A 19,972-nucleotide genomic window follows, 5' to 3' on the forward strand; every position below is an offset into this window, starting at 1 on the left:
TGAATATGTAAATATAGCCTGTTACATACAACGTACAAATCACTGTGTAGTTCTCAGGGTTCATCATGTCCCTTCATAGACACGTACCCGTGAACACGTTAACAGGGCATGCAAACGCTTAAATTACCGTCTCATAGGCCTCCGCAAAGTTCGTTACATCCTCGCGAAAAACTTCCACAGCCTCAAGTAGATTACTTTTAAAGTCTGGCTGCACTTGAACTAGTTCATCTTGTACAGAAACCTGGAATAAAAAGAGCACTCAATGTGAGAGTTAAAGTGACACATTAACCAGAAACTACAATTCTTTTCCAGTACGTTTGTTATTCCACGGATGTCTTGTATGAACAAAGACATCTCTGCAATGTGTTTATAAAAAGGAAAAAAAAAACCCCACAGGAATAAACAACCTAAATGTACCAACAGGAGATTCAAATCACTCCAGTTCATGACCCACGAAGCACAGACATCTTCTCTAACAGCAGTCAGGAAAGTCTCCTGGGTGATCTGTCTCAGGCCATTACTGTGGCCAGAGAGACAGTTACTTCGCTAGGCCCAGTCTGGGTCACGTGCTGACCGGGCCAGGCCAAGATTTGAAATTAGCGATCCCTAGTATGTTCACACAGTTGCAGTGGTTGAAGCTGTTCCCTAAAAGAAAGTGATATTACTCTGGGTGTTAAATATATACATAGCAAATGCCCTTTACAATAGTCTTTAAAGCAGGGGTCCCCAAACTACAGCCCACGGGCCACATGCGGCCCCCCGAGGCCATTTATCCGGCCCCCGCTACACTTCTGGAAGAGGCACCTCTTTCATTGGTGGTCAGTGAGAAGAGCATAGTTCCCATTGAAATACTGGTCAGTTTGTTGATTTAAATTTACTTGTTCTTTATTTTAAATATTGTATTTGTTCCCGTTTTGTTTTTTTACTTTAAAATAAGATATGTGCAGTATATGTAGGGATTTGTTCATAGTTTTTTTTATAGTCTGGCCCTCCAACGGTCTGAGGGACAGTGAACTGGCCCCCTGTGTAAAAAGTTTGGGGACCCCTGCTTTAAAGTGTCTGCTAAACCCTTCCATCACAATGCCACTTAATACACGCCTTATTGGCCAGGCTCTTGACAGGCTATCGCAGGTAATCCTTACAACAACCCTGTGTGGGTAAATGCTAATAGTATACCCATCTTACAGATGAGAAAACTGAGGCACAGAGGGACTAAGTAATTTCTCCAAGGCCCCAGCACCAGCACAACGCAACATCAAGGTTTGAAATCTGGCAACGGGGCTCCAAGACCCCTGCTCTCGCCCACTCTCAAAAATAGCACCTGTCTTGGCTGGAACATATACTGGACTCCCTCAGGCTCACCGGGATTGCCATGTGGAACGGTCTGTCTCTACGAAAGGATGGGTCAGTGGGCTTAACGCTAACAGTTCCCGAGACAGAAGAACAATTCACGTGAGTGTTTCCCACTGGGCGGGAGAAAGTCGGACTTCACCAAATCTCCATGGAGTAGTCCCCATTTCCTTCCTAAGAGTCACTCTCCTGACTAACCAGCATCTTTTCAAAATAAGCAATTAGTCAGTATCTAACATAAACTGAAATAAACATGCGTATAAAAAATATTTTATATATATTATTGCCTCAAGAGAGCCTCATAAACATATATATAAAAAAATCCTAAAATACTCCTACATGATCACTTGAAGAAATCGAACAATAAAGGTTATTAACTTGCGCCTGATCCCCCAGCTGGCTGAAGGCAGAGATGGCATCACAAGTCACGACCCCAATTTCAGCTCTGCATCCTCGCCACTCTGCCTTGCTTCAATCTCAGTGACAGATCTTCCCGTAAACAAGAAATTTTAAGCCAGTTAGTTTAGTTTATAGTCAATAAACATTTTTGGTATAATTAAAGGCTCTGGACCCTCCCTTGGAGTTCATTTTTAATCTGTAGTGTGTAAATATTTACTTACTTCAAAAATGCTTAGCGAGAAATATATACCTACAAATGCATACATTAAAAAAAAAGATCTCAAGTCAGTAACTAACCATTCACCTTAACAAACTAGGCAAAGAAAAAAAAGCTAAAACCATACAAGCAGAAGGAAAAAATAATAATAAAGAGCACAAATAAATGATATAGAGAATAGAAACACAATAGAGAAAATCAATAAATCTCAAGTTTTGTCTTTGAAAATATCAACAAAAGTGATAGACCTTTACCTAGACTAACCAAGACTAAAGGAGAAAAGACTCGAATTACTAAAATTAGGAATGAGAGTTGGGATATCACCACCTACCTTACAGAAATAAAAAGGACTATAAAAACATAATCAACAGAGTAAACAGGCAACCTACAGAATGGGAGAAAATAATCGCAAGTCATGCAGCTGAGAAGAAGTTAACATCCAGAATTCATTGTATAAAAAACTCCTACCACTCAATGACAAAGAAACAAACAACCCAATTAAAAAATAGGCAAAGAACTTTAATAGACATTTCTCCTCCAAAGGTGATACACAAATGGTCAATAAGTATATGAATAGACGCTCAACATTGTGTATCATTAGAGAAATACAAATCAAAACCACAACTAGAGACCACCTCACTCACTAGGATGCTTACTGCCAAGGAAACAGAAGATGGCAGGTGTGGCAAGGATGGGGAGAAACGGGAGCCCTGTGCCCTGTTGGCAGGGATGTGAAATGGGGCGGCGGCTATGGAAAACAGTATGGCAGTCCTTAAAAAATTAAAAATAGAACTGCTATATGATCCTCAATTCTATTCCTGGGTAGATATCCAAAGAACTGAAAGCAGAGTCTCAAAGAGATACATACATCCATGTTCATAGCAACATTATTCACAACAGCCTAAAGGTGGAAGGACCCCAAGTGCTTCTGATGGAAGATGAATAAATAAAATATGGAATATTCTTCAGACTGGACAAGGAATGAAGTTCTGACACATGCTACGACATGGATGAACCTTGAAGACCTTATACTAACTGAAATAAGCCAGTCACAAAAAGACAACTATTGCATGATTCCACTTTATAAGGCACCTGAAGCAGCCAAGCGCACAGACAGAGAAAGCAGAATGACAGTCAGGGGCTGAGGGAAGGGAGAATGGGGAGTTGTTGGTTAATAGGTATAGAGTTACAGTTTTACATGATAAAAAAAGTTCTGGAGTTTGACTGCACAACAATGTGAATATACCGTATTTTTCACTCCGTAAGACGCACCTGACCGTAAGACACACCTAGTATTTTAGAAAGGAAAATAAAAAAATATATATTCTGAACCAAATGGTGTGTTAAAATATTTAATAAAATACCGTATTTTTTGCTCCATAAGACGCACGGCCATTTTCCCCTCCACTTTTGAGGGGAAAAAGGTGTGTCTTTTGGAGCGAAAAATATAGTACTTACCACTACTGAACTAGTATATACACTCAAAAGTGGTTGGAATGGTAAATTTTAAGAAATGTGTATTTTACCATAATTTAAAAAAAAATCTTAGTACAAATCTGTAATAATCAAGACAATATAGCACTGGCATAGGAGTAGACATAGAGATCAGCAGAATGGAACTGAGAGTCCAGAAATAAAATCCTTCCACTATGGTGGACTGATTGTCAACATGGGTGCCACGACAACTCGCTGGTGAAAGGACAGTCTTTGCAATAAATGGCACTGAGACAACTGGATATCTACAGGCTTCTGCATGAAGCTGGACTCAGAACTCACAACACATACAAAAAGTTCACTCACAACGTATTAAAAACTTGAATGCAAGAACTAAAATTATAAAATTCTCTTAAGAAAACATAGTAGTAAAACTTTGTGACCCTGGATCAGGCAATGGTTTCCTAGATATGATACCAAAAACACAAGCAAAAAATATATAAAAATTAGACAAATTGGACTTCATCAAAATGAAAAACTTTTACTTCAAGAGACACTATCAAGAACGTGAAAAGACAACTCACAGAATGAGAGAAAGCATTTGCAAATTCTCTGATCAAGGACTTATTCCCAGCCTGGCCCGTGGTGGCGCAGTGGATCAAGTGCTGACCTGGAATGCTGAGGTCATCAGTTCAAAAACCCAGACTTGCCTGGCCAAGGCACGTACGAGAAGCAACTACGAGCTGATACTTCCCGCTCCTCCCCCCTTCTCTCTCTCTCTTCTCTCTAAAAATCAATAAATAAAATATTTTTTTAAAAAAAGACTTATATCCAAAATATTTAAGAACTCTTACAACTCAAAAATAAAGAAACACATAACCCAAATTTTAGAAACAAGCAAATGGTTTAAATACACATTTCTCCAAAGAAGATATCCAAATGACCAGTAAGTACATGAAAAGATGCTCAACATCGTCAGCCATTAGGAAAACCAAGTTCTGGCACATGGACAACACAGATAAAACCTTGAAAGCACTATGGTAAGGGAAAGAAGTCAGTCACAAGAACGACGCTCCAGAAAGGGCAAATCCATGGAGACCGGAAGTAGAGTGGTGGTTGCCAGAGGCTGTCGTGAGAAAATAAAGAGTAACAGCTAATGGCGTTAGGGATTCCTTTGAGGATATAAATGTTCGAACATATATAAGTGATGGTGTTTGTACCACTCCCTGGATACAGTAAAAATCACTGAGTTGGATACTTTGAAATGGTAAATTTTATGGTATGTGGATTATATCTCAATAAAGCTATTTTTTTTTTAAGTGAGAGGAGAGGAGATAGACAGACTCCTGCATGTGCCCTGACGGGGATCCACCCGGCAACCCCCATGTTGGGCAGATACACTAATCAAACCAGCTATCCTCAGTGCCTGGGGTGAGGCTCGAACCAACAGAGCCACTGGCTGTGAGAGGGGAAGAGAGAGAGAAAGGAGAGGGGTGGAGAAGCAGATGGTCGCTTCCACTGTGTGCCCTGACCGGGGATCGAACCTGGGACATCCATATGCCTGGCTGACACTCTAACCACTGAGAAAACTGGCCAGGGCCTCATAAAGCTATTAAAATAACATATATTTAGCTTTTAAAAAGTGTGAAATGTATTTTTTTCTGGAGATACTGACTTAAGAGTTAAATAAGAGCCTGACCAGGCAGTGGCGGAGTGGATAGAGCGTCGGACTGGGACACGGAGGACCCAGGTTCAAGACCCCAAGGTCGCCAGCTTGAGCGCGGGCCCATCTGGTTTGAGCACAGATCACCAGCTTGAGCCCAAGGTCGCTGGCTTGAGCAATGGGTCACTCAGTCTGCTGTAGCCCCCAGTCCAGGCACATAGGAGAAAGCAATCAATGAACAACTAAGGTGCCGCAACGAGGAACTGATGCTTCTCATCTGTCTCCCTTCCTGTCTGTCTGTCCCTATCTGTCCCTCTCTCTGACTCTGTCTCTGTCACACACACACACAAAAAAAGAGTTAAATAAGAATTTATAGATACAAAATGAGCATCAAGTCTGTGCTTACCGCCTTGCTCTGCAGTTTGTTGAAAGAATATCTCAAGGTATCCACCGCTTCTGATTCCTCTTTGGTAACTTCAACCTCGAATCTGTTTAAAATGGCGTAGGCTTCCTGTGGAGAGAGGGTGCAGCTCAGAGACAGCACAAGGGAAGCCACCCTCTGACGACTTAGGTGCCTGTAGAAAAACATCCCTATGTCTTAGCAAACCGCCCATCTCAGGAGACTTGTCTCCAGTATTAGACATGAGAAGGAACCCTCTGGAGTCTCACTGACACCGGTCACCTGACACGGCCAGCCGGGCTTCTTCTCTACAGGTGCGATTACGTTAAAGAAAGTAATCCTGCTGGGAGACTCCCCCGGGGGAATTGGGTGGGCGCGATGTAGTCACAAAGGTCCACACCAGGGCAAGTGGACGCAGGAGAGCAGGGGTCAGAGAAGCCGTGAGGACAGAAGCAGGGCAGGAGAGAGGCCACTGCTGGACGGGGCACGCGCCAGGACTGCAGCCAGCCGCCAGAGGCTGGAGCAAGCAGCAATGGCTTCTTCCCGGAGCCTCCAGAAGAAGCGCGGCCTGCTGACCTCCTGACGGTAGCCTCTCTGAGCCACTCCACACTGCCCATCGCCAGATCGGGGAGACAGTCAACTCATGTTGTTTTAGGCCATTTAGTTTACGGTAATTTGTTAAACCAGCAACAGAAAGTGAATATAGTAGTCCTCCCTCAAACCATCTGCTGATTTTAGTTTCTTACCAGTTTACTATTAGACCTAAGTGGACCACTGCCACCGTGCTGCCCAGGGTGTGTGTGCCACTGGCCATAAATGACACCGGTAACTGGTTTCTAAGAAAAGACAACACATTTGGGGAACTTGCCTAACACATTAGGACTGATGCGAGCGTGGAATCCTGCCCTTCAGTAAAATGTTGGTGCTGGCAAAAAAAAAAAAAATGAACACTGTCTAGACAAGTACAGCGTTACTAACAATCAACATTCCTTTGTACAACGTTCACTGTTGGCATTTGCCTAAATACTCCAAAGATACCAACATCAGAACGGAGAAATAGGTAGACTGGGCCAGAAAATAAATATGTTAACAGAATCAATTTTTTAATGTTTTTTTAAAAAATAATAATAATAGGCCCTGGCCGGTTGGCTCAGCGGTAGAGCGTCGGCCTAGCGCGTGGAGGACCCGGGTTCGATTCCCGGCCAGGGCACACAGGAGAAGCGCCCATTTGCTTCTCCACCCCTCCGCCGCGCTTTCCTCTCTGTCTCTCTCTTCCCCTCCCGCAGCCAGGGCTCCATTGGAGCAAAGATGGCCCGGGCGCTGGGGATGGCTCCTTGGCCTCTGCCCCAGGCGCTGGAGTGGCTCTGGTCGCAATATGGCGACGCCCAGGATGGGCAGAGCATCGCCCCCTGGTGGGCAGAGCGTCGCCCCTAGTGGGCGTGCCGGGTGGATCCCGGTCGGGCGCATGCGGGAGTCTGTCTGACTGTCTCTCCCCGTTTCCAGCTTAAAAAAAAAAAATAATAATTATAATAATAATAATAACATTTCAAGAATGAAAGAGCTATCATTTCTTACTTCAATTGGTCCCAAAGTCATGTCCATCTGAATTTCATTGTCACGGATACAAGACAAGGCTTCCATTGCAAACCTGACGTCATCTAAATCGCGGATAGGTCTAGATAACTTTTTCAAGTACTCGTTAATAAACGCTATCATGTCTGACATTTTCCTTTTGTATTCTTCATTCAGGTATCGACAGAGCAGCATCTTCCATGCCTTAGCCTCAATGGATAAGGCCAGTTTCATTGGCCCTGGCGAAGATAGGAAAAGAATACAACTGACATTCTGAGATGATTCATTTTGTGTGGCGTCTGAGCATCTGTAACGGCCCTGAACCGTGGGATCGTCACTAGCCACATGTGGCTATTGAACACATGAAAAGTAGTTAGTCTGAATTAAATGTGCTGTAAGGTTACTAGAGCTCGAAGACTGAATTCTTCTCCCCATGGAGTATGTTAAGCTGTGCATGAGGACGCGGAAGTCCATGGAGAAGATTTTCAGAAGTCACTCCTACGTCCAATGTGCGCCTCGCTCCCTCTCTGGCCATCCCATTAGCAGCTCTCTCTCGCCGCCCCATTTTCTTCTAGGCAACCCCAGACAGTACAGTATAATGTATGCTTTGTCTACCAAACCTGCCCGTTTTTTCTGTTATTCCACTTCCCACCTCGGGAAGATGTATAAGCTGACTCTGAACCTGGCCCTCGCTGACTGTCCCCGTCAATCTCGACCTTCCGTGTACTAATCAGAGTTTTAAAATAAGACTTAAGGGGGAGCCCTCTCAGCAGGGAAGCAGGAAAAAGTCACGCACAGAAGGAAGAAGAAATGAGTCAGTCAGAGAGAAAGGACTTGTCAGCTTCTTATAGCGTCCTCAGCTCTGGTCCATATCTAAAGGCCAGTTGCATCTTGGACTCTGGGATATACCTATTTTCCCCTCAACATAACTCAAATAGGGTTCTGTTCCTGGAAAACAGAAACTAGTCAACTGTGCCGTATTGATCCTTACCCGTCCCTCCTGTCTCCTCTCGGTACCCCTAAGCTCCCCAGCCCTGCCAAGCACGGACCATGACTGCTCCCGTCTCAGCCTCCAGCAGTTACCCGGAGAGGGCTGGGGAGCGAGGAGAGCGGGGCCGGAGAGGAGACACACGGCCAGCGTGCTGACCGAGGCTGTGAGGTCCACCCCTCCTGGGCCTCCACTCCGTCTCCTTGGGCCCCAGGGACCCATTCAGCCCAACTTCCCCTTTCTTTAGAGTTATTGTCACCACCTCCATTTTTCAGTTTTCTCTCCCTAAGAGCAAGTACCTGGCCAATTAGAACACTGTGCAACAATTAATTTTCGTGTTAAGAATCACAGGGCTAACCCCTGTGAGGAAACAAATAGAACATCAAAGTAAAAGGTAATGTACGGTTTCCAAAACACTACCAAAGTTCTTGCAGTTATTGCCCCTAACATATAGTTTCTGTTTCTAGCTAAATAATCCCCTCGAGTATTTGTGATTCTTCTCCAAATCAAATCCCTTCTTGATAGATATAACAGTATATAATATTTGTGGAACATTAACTATTCATCAGGTATTATGCTAAGTGTCATATAAAGGAGTTCATGAGGTAGGCACTGTCTAGCACCAGCAGACAAGGATAGTAACCTTGGCAGTCAAATTTGAGAGCCAGTTATACTGATTCCTTGAGCACAAACCTGAGAATCTACGTAAGGCAGATAGTTGATGTAAAATAGGTTACTCAAATATCTTCTGAGAATAAAAATCTTACAGAATTAAGATAAGACTGATTGTACCTCTGCAACCATGACAACACGTAGCCACCACAACCAGTTTTAAAACCAAACCATAATCCATTTCTCCTTACTTCACATACTTTTGCAAGCCAGTGTTAACCCCTTCCTTCTGAATGTCAACCAATCAGGAAGAATGTACTCAATAAACCCGCCTCTGAGTGTCATCCAATCAACAACAGTCTCACCTGAGCAAGCATCCTTCTACAGATGATGTTAACCTATTCAGGCCCATAATATGAGGCCTGCAGTCTGCTCTGCTGGGAGCACCGTGCCTGACCAGCATAACTCTCCCTCTCTACAGTAAGCAATAAAGTCAGTCTGGGCCCTGGCCAGGCTGCTCAGTTGGTTAGAGCATTGTTCCAGTGAGCCAAGATTGGGGGTTCGATCCCCAGTCAGGACACATACAAGAACCAACCAGTGAATGCATGGGTGAACGGAACAACAACAAGAACAAAAAAAATCGATGTCTCTCTCTCCAAATCAATAAACTTAAAAATAAATAAATAAATAAATAAAGTTAGCTTGGGCTTTTAATTTCAGACGTTAAGTGGTGTCTCATCATCCTGTGATACTTGAATCCTAAATGGATTCACTTCTGAGGAGACCCCAAACTGTTTGATCCTACCTCAGGTACACAACCCCTCCTCACGGTAACCTGAACAAGAGTTTCATCTGGACTTTCAGTTGTTCGACTACCAATCGGAGAACTGCACAGTATACTAAGTGTACTCAGCCACCTTGGTATAATATTATATATAAAAATACATAACATGTTATATAACATACAAATCATATATTGTATATATATATAATACATATATAAACAATATTGGCGGTCCAGAAATACAATATCATATTTATATTATTGTGCCAAGGTAGCTTAGTGACTGCTTTCTGAATAAAGTTAACATTTCATGTGAAAATAGATAGTTTTAAAAATACCTGTATGCAACTCAAGGGGTCCTACAACAATAACAGGCTTCAACTCGTCAATCTCCTGTTCAAAAGTAGCATAGTGCAGAATTTCCGATCTGATTTCAGTCAGAGAGGGGTTGTTGGCCAAAAACTCCTGCAATATGGAAACGATCAATGTTTTCTTCAGCGCTTGACAGTATAACTCTTACACCTACCACCGTTACATTAGATAATCGCATCTGCTCATTGCACTTCTCCACTTGTAGGTGCCATGAGGCCAGTGGCTGGGTGAGGAGAGGCCGAGCTAACTGTCAGTACTGGGAGAGGGGCCACGTGAGGGAATTCCACAAAGGCACAGGAATGGCTGTTCAGAGTCCTCAAGTTCCCTTGAGTCTCTAACCTAAGCGCATCTGAGCCTATGTAAGTGTGCCGTACCCTGGACCCTGGCCTCCGGAGCAGCTGGAACATAACTGGTACTCAATTGTTTAAGCAAACTGAACGCAATCTGCCGGAGCCGCATCACCATCTGTTGCCTCAGGGTCGATGCGAGAATTACACGCGACACGTCATGTTAGGTGCCGGGCACTGCTGAGTTCTTCACCTCTGCTCCCAAGTCCCCGCCATGATCACTGATCTCTCCGCGGAGCTCCCACACGCATCAGCTATGAACAGTTCCAACCCAGACTGCACCCCGCGTAGAGGAAACCACCTTCACTTTCACGTCCCGGTCCTCTGTCCAGAGCGTCTTGTACTTCTGAAAGTCCTGCAGGGCCTCGTGCGCCACCTTCCTCAGGGAGTTCACAGACGAGGACAGGAGGAGGACCAGCTTGGAGATGTCCTTGTGCTCCGCCACCCCTGGGTAAAAATTCTTCAGCTTCCTTGCGGGAATTATTTCTTCAAAAGACCCTGAAAACAGATGTTTCTAAATATAGATAATGTCTACAGTCAGCTTTAAAAACTATATCAATTGGCCCTGGCCGGTTGACTCAGCGGTAGAGCGTCGGCCTGGCGTGCGGGAAACCCGGGTTCAATTCCCGGCCAGGGCACACAGGAGAAGCGCCCATTTGCTTCTCCACCCCCCTCTCTTCCTCTCTGTCTCTCTCTTCCCCTCCCGCAGCCAAGGCTCCATTGGAGCAAAGATGGCCCGGGCGCTGGGGATGGCTCCTTGGCCTCTGCCCCAGGCACTAGAGTGGCTCTGGTTGTGGCAGAGCTACACCCCGGAGGGGCAGAGCATCGCCCCCTGGTGGGCAGAGTGTAGCCCCTGGTGGGCGTGCCGGGTGGATCCCGGTCGGGCGCATGCGGGAGTCTGTCTGACTGTTTCTCCCTGTTTCCAGCTTCAGAAAAATTTTTAAAAATTAAAAAAAATAATATAAAAAACTATATCACTTTCAACCCTTCCAGACTTCCCAAGCTGTATTTTTAAAAGACTCTCCATCTAAGCAATTAAGAGCTGTTCTCTTGCTATCTTCACTTGTTATTAGCAAACTATTGTGTCTTATTAAACTATTTTGAGGGCTAGAGTTCTTTAATGTGGAAAAAACTGTGTTATTCAGAGGGGAGAACTGAAAGACAATGATTAAAATCCAAAAACATTTTTTTAAAAGTCCTCCAAGGTAAGGTCAAAAGAGTTGAAGTTGCTACCTTCCAAAACAGCACAGTGGTTAAAGGGGAGGTACTGAATTTATTACCCACATTACCTCGGGGTATTAATCTTCACGGGGATCCTTGTGAGAATGAAATGAGACATGTGCTCATCTTCAGCTCAGCACCTGGTATGCAGAGATCATCCGATCGGTGTTGACTTCCACTGTCAACACTTCTTGCCAAAATCTGATCATGTCACAGCCTGGATGGAAACCCTCAAGTGTCCCCATCGGAGACTGCACAGATACTGTTGTTTAGCCCAAACAGTGCCTTACTTTTCAAAACTGTGGTTAATAATAAAAAATCAGGGATTTCATGCAAAATTCCAGATTTCACCTTCTCTCTCGAAATGACGTAACCTGATAGTGCAGGGCGCACACGCTTCCCGGCAGCAATTAGCTGAAGCTGAGGTCTCCATCAGCGCTCTTGGGCCAGTCACTCATTTTCTCTTTTATCTTACATTTAATCAAAATTAAAGCAAAAGAAAATGACAAGGAATTGGCTAAGGTTGATTAATTAACTAATGTCACATGTCAGGGTAATTCCATCCCTTTTGTTGCAGAGAAGTAGTCCGCGGGGTCAATATACCACATTTTGCCCGATCTTTGGATATCTACGTCGCTAGAATTTTGGGGCTATTACGAATAATGCAGCTAGCTATGCACGTTCACAGACAAGTCTTTATTTACATGGGCATAAGGATTTCATTTCTCTTAAATTCCTAGGTGTGAAATTGCTGAGCCAAAGGGTATGAATCGTGTTTAACTTTTGAAGTAAGTGCCTGATCGGTTCCAAACTGGCTGTGCCTTTTCACATTCCTATCGGCCATCCATCACAGTTCCAAGTTCACTGACAACAATGGTACTGTCACTTATCTTTATTTTTAATTAGTTTAGCCACTCTAACTGGTATGTAGTGGTATCTCATCATAGTTTATGAAATTCGCAATTTCCTAATAACTAAGGAAGCTGAGCACCTCTTCATGTGTTTATTAGCCATTCGTTTATCTTCTCTGTTGAATCGTCAAATCTTTTGTCCATTTGGGAGGGGGCAAGTATCTTATTATTCAGTTGTAAGAGTTCTTTTTATATTCTGAATACAAGTACTTTATCAGATGTATGATTTGCAAACATGTTCTCCCCATCTGTAGCTTCTCTTTTTAATTTTCCTAATGGTGTCTTTTCAAGAGTAAAGCCTTTTTTTTTTTTTTTTTTTTTTTTTTTTTTAGTGAAAGAGAAAAGAATGAAAGTGAGAAAGAGAGAGACAGGGACAGACAGACAGGAAGGGAGAGAGGTGAGAAGCATGAATTTTTCATTGTGGAACCTTAATTGTTCATTGATTGCTTTTTTTCATATGCCAGAGACCTTGGGCTCAAGCCAGCAACCTTGGGCTTCAAGCCATCGACCTTGGGCTCAAGCCAGCGACCATGGGGTCATGTCTATGATTCCATGTTCAAGCCTGCAACCCTGCGCTCAATCTGGTGTGCCTGTGCTCAAGCCGGATGAGCCCGTGCTCAAGCTAGTGATCTTGGGGTTTAGAACCTGGGTCCTCAGCATCCCAGGCCAACACTCTATCCACTGCACCACTGCCTGGGCAAGCTGCAGAGCAAAGACTTTTCATTTGAAGTTCAAATTACCAATTTTTTTTCCTTTTATGGATCACGTTTTTGCTGTCATATATAAAAAAATCTTTGTGTAACTCCAAATCATGAAAAGTTTCTCTGATATTCTGTTCTACATTTTGTAGTTTTAGTTCTTCTATAATCCATTTTCAATTAATTTCATGCATGAGATGAGGTAAGAGTCCAACTTTTCTTTTTCTTTTTTTTTGCATACGTATAACTGCACCATTGGATGAAAAGAGTCTCCATTACCCCGTTAATCTGACTTGGTATCTTTGCAGAGTCAAGTGACACCAAGAGCTTATTCTTGGATTCTCTATTCTGTCCCAGTGACCTCTGTATCTATTCATAGGTCAGGACTCCATTGGTTTGATTACTCCAGCTTTATGGCAAGTTTCAAAATCACACAGTGCAAGTCCTCCAGCTTAATTCTTTTTCTTCAAAATTGTTTTGGCTATTCTATGTTCTTTGTTTTTTAATTAAATTTATTGGGGTGCCATTAGTTAAAAGGATCATTTAGGTCTCACGTGTACAATTCTATGATGCATGATGTGTATACGGCACTGTGTGGCCACCATCCTCTTCCCTATACAAATTTTAGGATCAACTTGCCAATTTATACAAAATGGCCTTCTTGGATTTTGACAGAGATTTCATTAAACCTATAGATCAATGTGGGGAGACATGCCATCTCAACAATACTGAGTCTTCTAATCCATGAACATGGTGGATCTCTCCATGGTGTATCTTTCGGCAATGTCTTGTGATTTCCATGGTATAGACCAGGGGCTGGGAACCTACGGCTCACGAGCCAGATGTGGCTCTTTTGATGGCTGCATCTGGCTCACAGACAAATCTTTAATAAAAGAAATAATAACGTTAAAAATATAAAACATTCTCATGTATTACAATCCATTCATTTCCTACCGCTCATGTTCATGGTTGTGGGTGTCTGGAGCCAATCACAGCTGTCCTCCAGGACAACACCAAATTTTTATTGGATAATGCGTAACATACATGGGTCGTTGTATGGTTCTCATGGAATTACATTTTAAAATATGTGGCGTTCATGGCTCTCTCAGCCAAAAAGGTTCCTGACCCCTGGTATAGACCTTACACTTCTTCCGTTAAATTTATTTTACTCTTTAGGACAGTGGTCCCCAACCTTTTTTGGGCCACGGACCAGTTTAATGTCAGAAAATTTTTTACGGACCGGCCTTTAGGGTGGGACGGATAAATGTATCACATGACCGAGACAAGCGTCAAGAGTGAGTTTTAGACGGATGTAACAGAGGGAATCTGGTCATTTTTTAAAAATAAAACATTGTTCAGACTTAAATATAAATAAAATGGAAATAATGTAAGTTATTTATTCTTTCTCTGTGGACTGGTACCAAATGGCCCACAGACCGGTACTGGTCCGTGGCCCGGGGGTTGGGGACCACTGCTTTAGGATATTACTGTGAATAAAATTCTTTCAATTTCATTTTCAGATTGTTCATTGCTAATATTTGGAAATAAAGTTTATTTCTGTATATTAATCTTATATCCACCCTGGCTGGTTTTCTCAGTGGCAGAGCATCAGCTGAGCATGTGGATGGCCCAGGTTCGATTCCCGGTCAAGGCACACAGGAGAAGTGCCCATCTACTTTTCCACCCCTCCCTCTCATACCTCCCTCTCTAGCAAACTAAGTCTGTGAGACCAACTACAATGCTCTTGCTTTCATTTCTCACTTTGAATCTAAAATCATGACAGTAAAACTGCGATTTTTAAAAATCCTTACTCGCCCATGACAAAATCTGAAAAGAAATATCTGCATGTTATGTTTAAGATAGAAGATGGAGAACGCTAGTTTTTTAAAATACAAAACTTAACTAATAAATATATAAAAATGACTTAAAAAATATCTACATGCTGTCATACCCAGGAAGATGAGAGAGAGCACTTATAAACTGTAATTAATCTAAGCTTCGATTGATCTGAGATCTGGTCTAACACTCTTACTTTCTTCCTTCTTCAACGGTTTTGCCGCGCTTGGATGGGCCTGGTCAGTAGTGGTGCGGCTGGAACTGGTAATGAGGGGCTTGATGTGACGGCTCTGCTGTCCCCAGTGAGCCACTCCTCTGCTGACCTCCAGGGTTAACTGGATCATACGGTTAACGGCTTGCTGAATGTCATCCAAACTCGGAACCATGACCTGTGAAAAGAAGAAACGCGTTTCTGGTTCTGCTGGTACGTACAGCCGGTCCCTCCGACTCTCACCACCCCCAGCCCCACCCTGCCCCATCCTGTCCCTCCGACTCTCACCACCCCCACCCCCACCCCACCCGCTCCTGTCCCTCTGACTCTCACCACACACACACACCCCACCCCAGCCCCACCTTGCCTCATCCTGTCCCTCTGACTCTCACCATACACACACACCCCACCCCGTCCCTCTGACTCTCACCACCCTGCCCCACCCCATCCCTTTGACTCTCACCCTTCACCCCATCCCTCTGACTCTCCCCACCCCACCCCCTGCCTGTCCCTCCAACTCTCCCCGCCCGGAGTGGGGAAAGCCTCAGCAGGCCCAGGAAGAGGCTGCCTTCAGCAGAGCAGTGGGAGGGGATGCGGACTGCATGCACACTTTCTCTGCTTGAAATTCTCCTATTCTACCAATTCTTGTAAGCAAGAAGGACAAACACAGGACCAGTCACCCTCTCCCTGTGAGGGTGGCTGGATGCAGCCAAGTGTGGACCATGTGCTGGATGTCCACGAAGCAAAATAACTGAAGACTCCACACTGCCAAGAGTCTGACAGCAGTTCTCTGAGCTGTGCCAAATAAGCCAGGCAGCTGTCTTCCCGGAGGCCCGGCTGTGCAGAAGTGGTGTTAGGCAAACCCTAGATTGTCCCGCCTGGCCTAATCCCATGGCCCTCGCAGAATGCACCTCAGTCATCCTGTGTGGCTTCGGGTATCTTTGTAGCTTTGGGTTCAAGATGCCAATGTGCAGCTGGGGTGGTGGTCGAGATAGGATCCACGAGCAAGCCCCAGGGTTCCATGCCTGGGGTTCCCTCTTTCTTTCCTTCCCTCCCTCCCTCCCTTCCTTCCTTCCTATTCCGCCATTCTTAGTGTGTTGCCTCACACTCATGTGTATAGGGTATGAATTTGTACTTCTGAGATGGTCTTAGATAATGTAATGCCTGAAGTAAGAAAAGGCAAGATTTTTAGAATATTTGCTAAGGGATAGAGAGCTGAGCAGACACACCAACCTTCAGTACACCATAGGCTATGCAGGGCAGTTTCTTATAACAGATACAAATGATAATCTTTTGATTTTTATTAAAGACTGAAGTGAAGTAAAAAAATTACACAGGACTGGCCCTGAGCGGTTGGCTCAGCGGTAGGGCGTCGGCCTGGCATGTGAAAGTTCCAGGTTCAATTCCCAGCCAGGGCACACAGGAAAAGCGCCCATCTGCTTCTCCCCCCTCCCCCCTCTCCTTTCTTTCTCTCTCTCTCTTCCCCTCCCATAGCCAAGGCTTCACTGGAGCAAAGTTGGCCTGGGCACTGAGGATGACTCCATGGCCACTGCCTCAGGTGCTAGAATGGCTCTGGCTGCAATGAAACAATGCCCTAGATGGGCAAAGCATCGCCTCCTGGTGGGCATGCTGGGTGGATCCCAGTCGGGTGCATGTGGGAGTCTGTCGGACTGCCTCCCCACTTCTAACTTCAGAAAAATAAAATAAAAAAAATACATAGGACCAAGAGGTTACCATAAATGAAAGTTCACTTCTCAAATACATTACCAAAATGTCATTGTGTTAACTTGACTGTTTGGTGATACTTACCACATTAGGAATCGCCAGGTGGACTTCCGTTTTTATGAAGGAAATAATATCTTCTGACCGCTTTCGTCCATATAGGCTATAAGAAGATGGACACTGAGCTGATAATTAATAGGACACTTGACCTATAATTTCATAAATAGCTTGCTATGCTACAACACTTAGTCCTAAAAAATAAAGACCATTTTCAAAATACTGAGCTGCATAAAGAGAATGTTACTTACAATGAAACCAAAAATTTCAGAGCACTAAGAAAACACAGTGATTTAAGTTCTTAGAAGTAAAAATATTAAGTCTCATATACATTTTCTAGTATTTTAACTTTGTTCTCTCTTAGTGATTGATACCCATTTAATAATGTTGACTAAAAGTATTCTGGGACAAGATCATCAACAGAAAGCGAATACCTTCATATACCTGTTTACGTAGGCTATTCTGCAAGATTAAACAGGAGGTTTTTGGTCAAAGCTTTCCAAACTCTTCCTTTTTAACCAGTACCACCTGTGCTCAGACAAAAGCACAGACATATGGACACCTGGGTGCGAGTCATGAAGGACAGAGCAGAGCTACAGATGAGTGTGGTTGTCTCCCTCTGCCCTGACCTCTGTCCCCATCCCAGACAAAACTATAATAAATGTCAACCATCATAGCAAGAGACGCTGTCAATACTGAAACCCTACACCTCCAGTTACAAACACGACCCAGGCTATACGGCTGCAGACTCGGGTTTTCCAGGAGACGCGGGCCCAGACTCGGGTTTTCCAGGAAACACGGGCCCGGGGGACAGCAGCAACGCCTCAGCACCCCCGGGGAGCGCCCCGGCTGACCCGTCACCTCCCACCGCCTCTTCAGGGGGCGGTAACTCGGAAACGATAGGACCTGGTTCAGTATTCAAGGTTCCCACGGCCATCTGGAGGCAAAAAAGTGAAACTCCTACATGGAGAGAGAGGGAAAGAGAGACAAACACTCAAAAACAAACAAACAAACAAACGAAAAACTCTGGTTCAAAGAGAACCCAGTAAAATCCCAATAAGCACAACTCGGTCTGACAGTAAGAAAGAGAACTAAAGAAATCGAGAACTGAACCGGAAACTCACTCCAGTTAAAATTCAACGTAGAGAAGTGCGACACACACTCTACAGTAACTAGAATGAGAATGTTCAGGGATGCACAGGAAGGCTCTCCTCCAGAAAACAGTCAAGAGCGGGTAGACTGAAAAGGCAGAAAGGATGCGATGCCTGGAGGACCAGGAACCTAGTGCCTGAAATATCTGAGATGCAACAGGTAAAACCACCTTACACGAGAGGCAGAGCTACTCGCCCGTGACGAAGCCCAGAAAGGCAACATAGGGCACAGCAGTTAGGAGGCAGGGAGGCAGGCCCCGACATCTGAGATGACCGCCAGCCCAGTGTGCCCAGGGCAGTGGTGGGCTAGGCCCGTCCTGACGCTGTATCTGAAAAGAGTGTCCTGGCTGGAACAACAAATCACGTGGTCGATTCATTCAATGTTCAGCCGCTAGGGGTTCCATAGGAAGAGAAGGTCCCAGAGGCCACAACTGGAGAGGAAACTGCTGGGGCTGTCCCGGGGTTAAGGAACACTGACGGATTAAACAGACCACCCCACACAGGGAGAGAAAGCTGCAGAATGTCCAGGGAAAAACGGTCTTCCACCAGACTCACTGCTGACTTCTCATCAGCAACAAATAGGTCCGAAAAGAAATGGAGAGGCACTTTCAAAGTGCTGAGGGACAAACAGAAGTTTTTAATCCAGCCAAACGTTTCGTGAAAGGAGGAGAGCAAAAAAAAAAAAAAGGGGGGGGCATTTTTAGACTTAAAATGAGGAATAAGGGAGTTCACCCCTCTCATATCCTCACTATGGAACCGGCGAGAGGAGAAGTACACAAGAGCCTGAATATTTTAATAAAATATACCAGTAAAGTTATTTTTGAGTGTTCAAGAAAAGGTAGAACTTAAAGCATCGAGCAACAATGATAAGGTAGGTACAGGTCAGTGAGTAAAGCATCCCAAGAACCTTGTCGCTAGAAACAAGACCAGAAAACTAAAAAACCTTAGACAGTGCTTTTATAAGCTAGAGCTAGATATGTGTACTCTAAAGAACTGAAGTATCAAAGAGAAAATGAAAGGGGGAAATTCCCACCCAAAGATAACAGAGAAACTTAAATGAACCAAAAAGAAAGAATAGTAAGAAGAAAACACTAATTAAAATGTCATAAATTATTAAGGGTAACTATATAAAAAAATCACAGTAAATGCAAGCAGATTAAACTCTATTTTTTAAAAATGGCCGATAGCCCGGCATGTGGAAGTCCCAGGTTCGATTCCCAGTCAGGGCACACAGGAGAAGCACCCATCTGCTTCTCCACCCTTCCCCCTTTCCATCCTCTCTATCTATCTCTTCCCCTCCCGCAGCCAAGGCTCCATTGGAGTAAAGTTGGCCCGGGAGCTGAGGATGGCTCCATGGCCTTCACCTCAGGCACTAGAATGGCTCTGGTTGCAATGGAGCAATGCCCCAGATGGGCAGAGCATCGCCCCCTAGTGGGCTTGCTGGGTGGATCCAGTTGCACGCATGTGGGAGTCTGTCTCTCTGCCTCCCAGCTTCTCACTTCAGAAAAATACAAAAAAAAAAACAAAAAACTGAAGGAAAATGTAGTAAGTTTACAGTCACATAGAGAGATTTTAACAGTGCAATTAAAATAAAATTCAGTAATGAACAGTCAAGGAATAAACCTCACAAAAATATATAAGGCTTCTACATGGGAAATTCTAGAACTTCATTCAAAAATATTAGAGAAGACAAATGAATTCATGATTCTGGGTAGAAGACTCACTATTGTAAGAATGCTAATTCTCTCCAAATGTATATATTCATTCAATATAATTTAGATAGCCCTCTCCAAAGAAAAATTAATTTTCAACAATTTTTGCCTGGTTAATTAATCATATGAAAAAAATATACTGGTTTCCTACTTAACACTAAATAAAAAGAAATCAATTCCATGTGGATTATATCACTAAATGTAAAAGATAAAACTATAAAACTTTTAGAAGACATTGTGAAGTAGGAAAAGATTTCTTTCAAAAGACATAAAAATCACAAATTACTAAGAAAAAGACTCATACATTTGAATATT

General features: G+C 43.8%; 1 protein-coding gene across 1 annotated transcript in view; it reads right to left on the reverse strand.

Moving 5' to 3' along the window:
* The window catches only part of DNAH8 (dynein axonemal heavy chain 8), a 313,181-nt gene that overhangs the window by 236,945 nt on the left and 56,264 nt on the right, over nt 1–19,972 (reverse strand). Inside the window, exons 21-27 of the mRNA XM_066361430.1 lie at nt 16,825–16,900; nt 15,001–15,193; nt 10,440–10,636; nt 9,758–9,884; nt 7,039–7,274; nt 5,470–5,574; nt 128–241 (exon numbers count right to left, since the gene is read on the reverse strand). Coding sequence (XP_066217527.1) covers nt 128–241; nt 5,470–5,574; nt 7,039–7,274; nt 9,758–9,884; nt 10,440–10,636; nt 15,001–15,193; nt 16,825–16,900 — 1,048 coding nt within the window. The remainder of the gene's footprint in view (nt 1–127; nt 242–5,469; nt 5,575–7,038; nt 7,275–9,757; nt 9,885–10,439; nt 10,637–15,000; nt 15,194–16,824; nt 16,901–19,972) is intronic.

Source organism: Saccopteryx leptura, chromosome 1 (assembly GCF_036850995.1).
Source record: "Saccopteryx leptura isolate mSacLep1 chromosome 1, mSacLep1_pri_phased_curated, whole genome shotgun sequence".
Taxonomy (NCBI): Eukaryota; Metazoa; Chordata; class Mammalia; order Chiroptera; family Emballonuridae; genus Saccopteryx; species Saccopteryx leptura.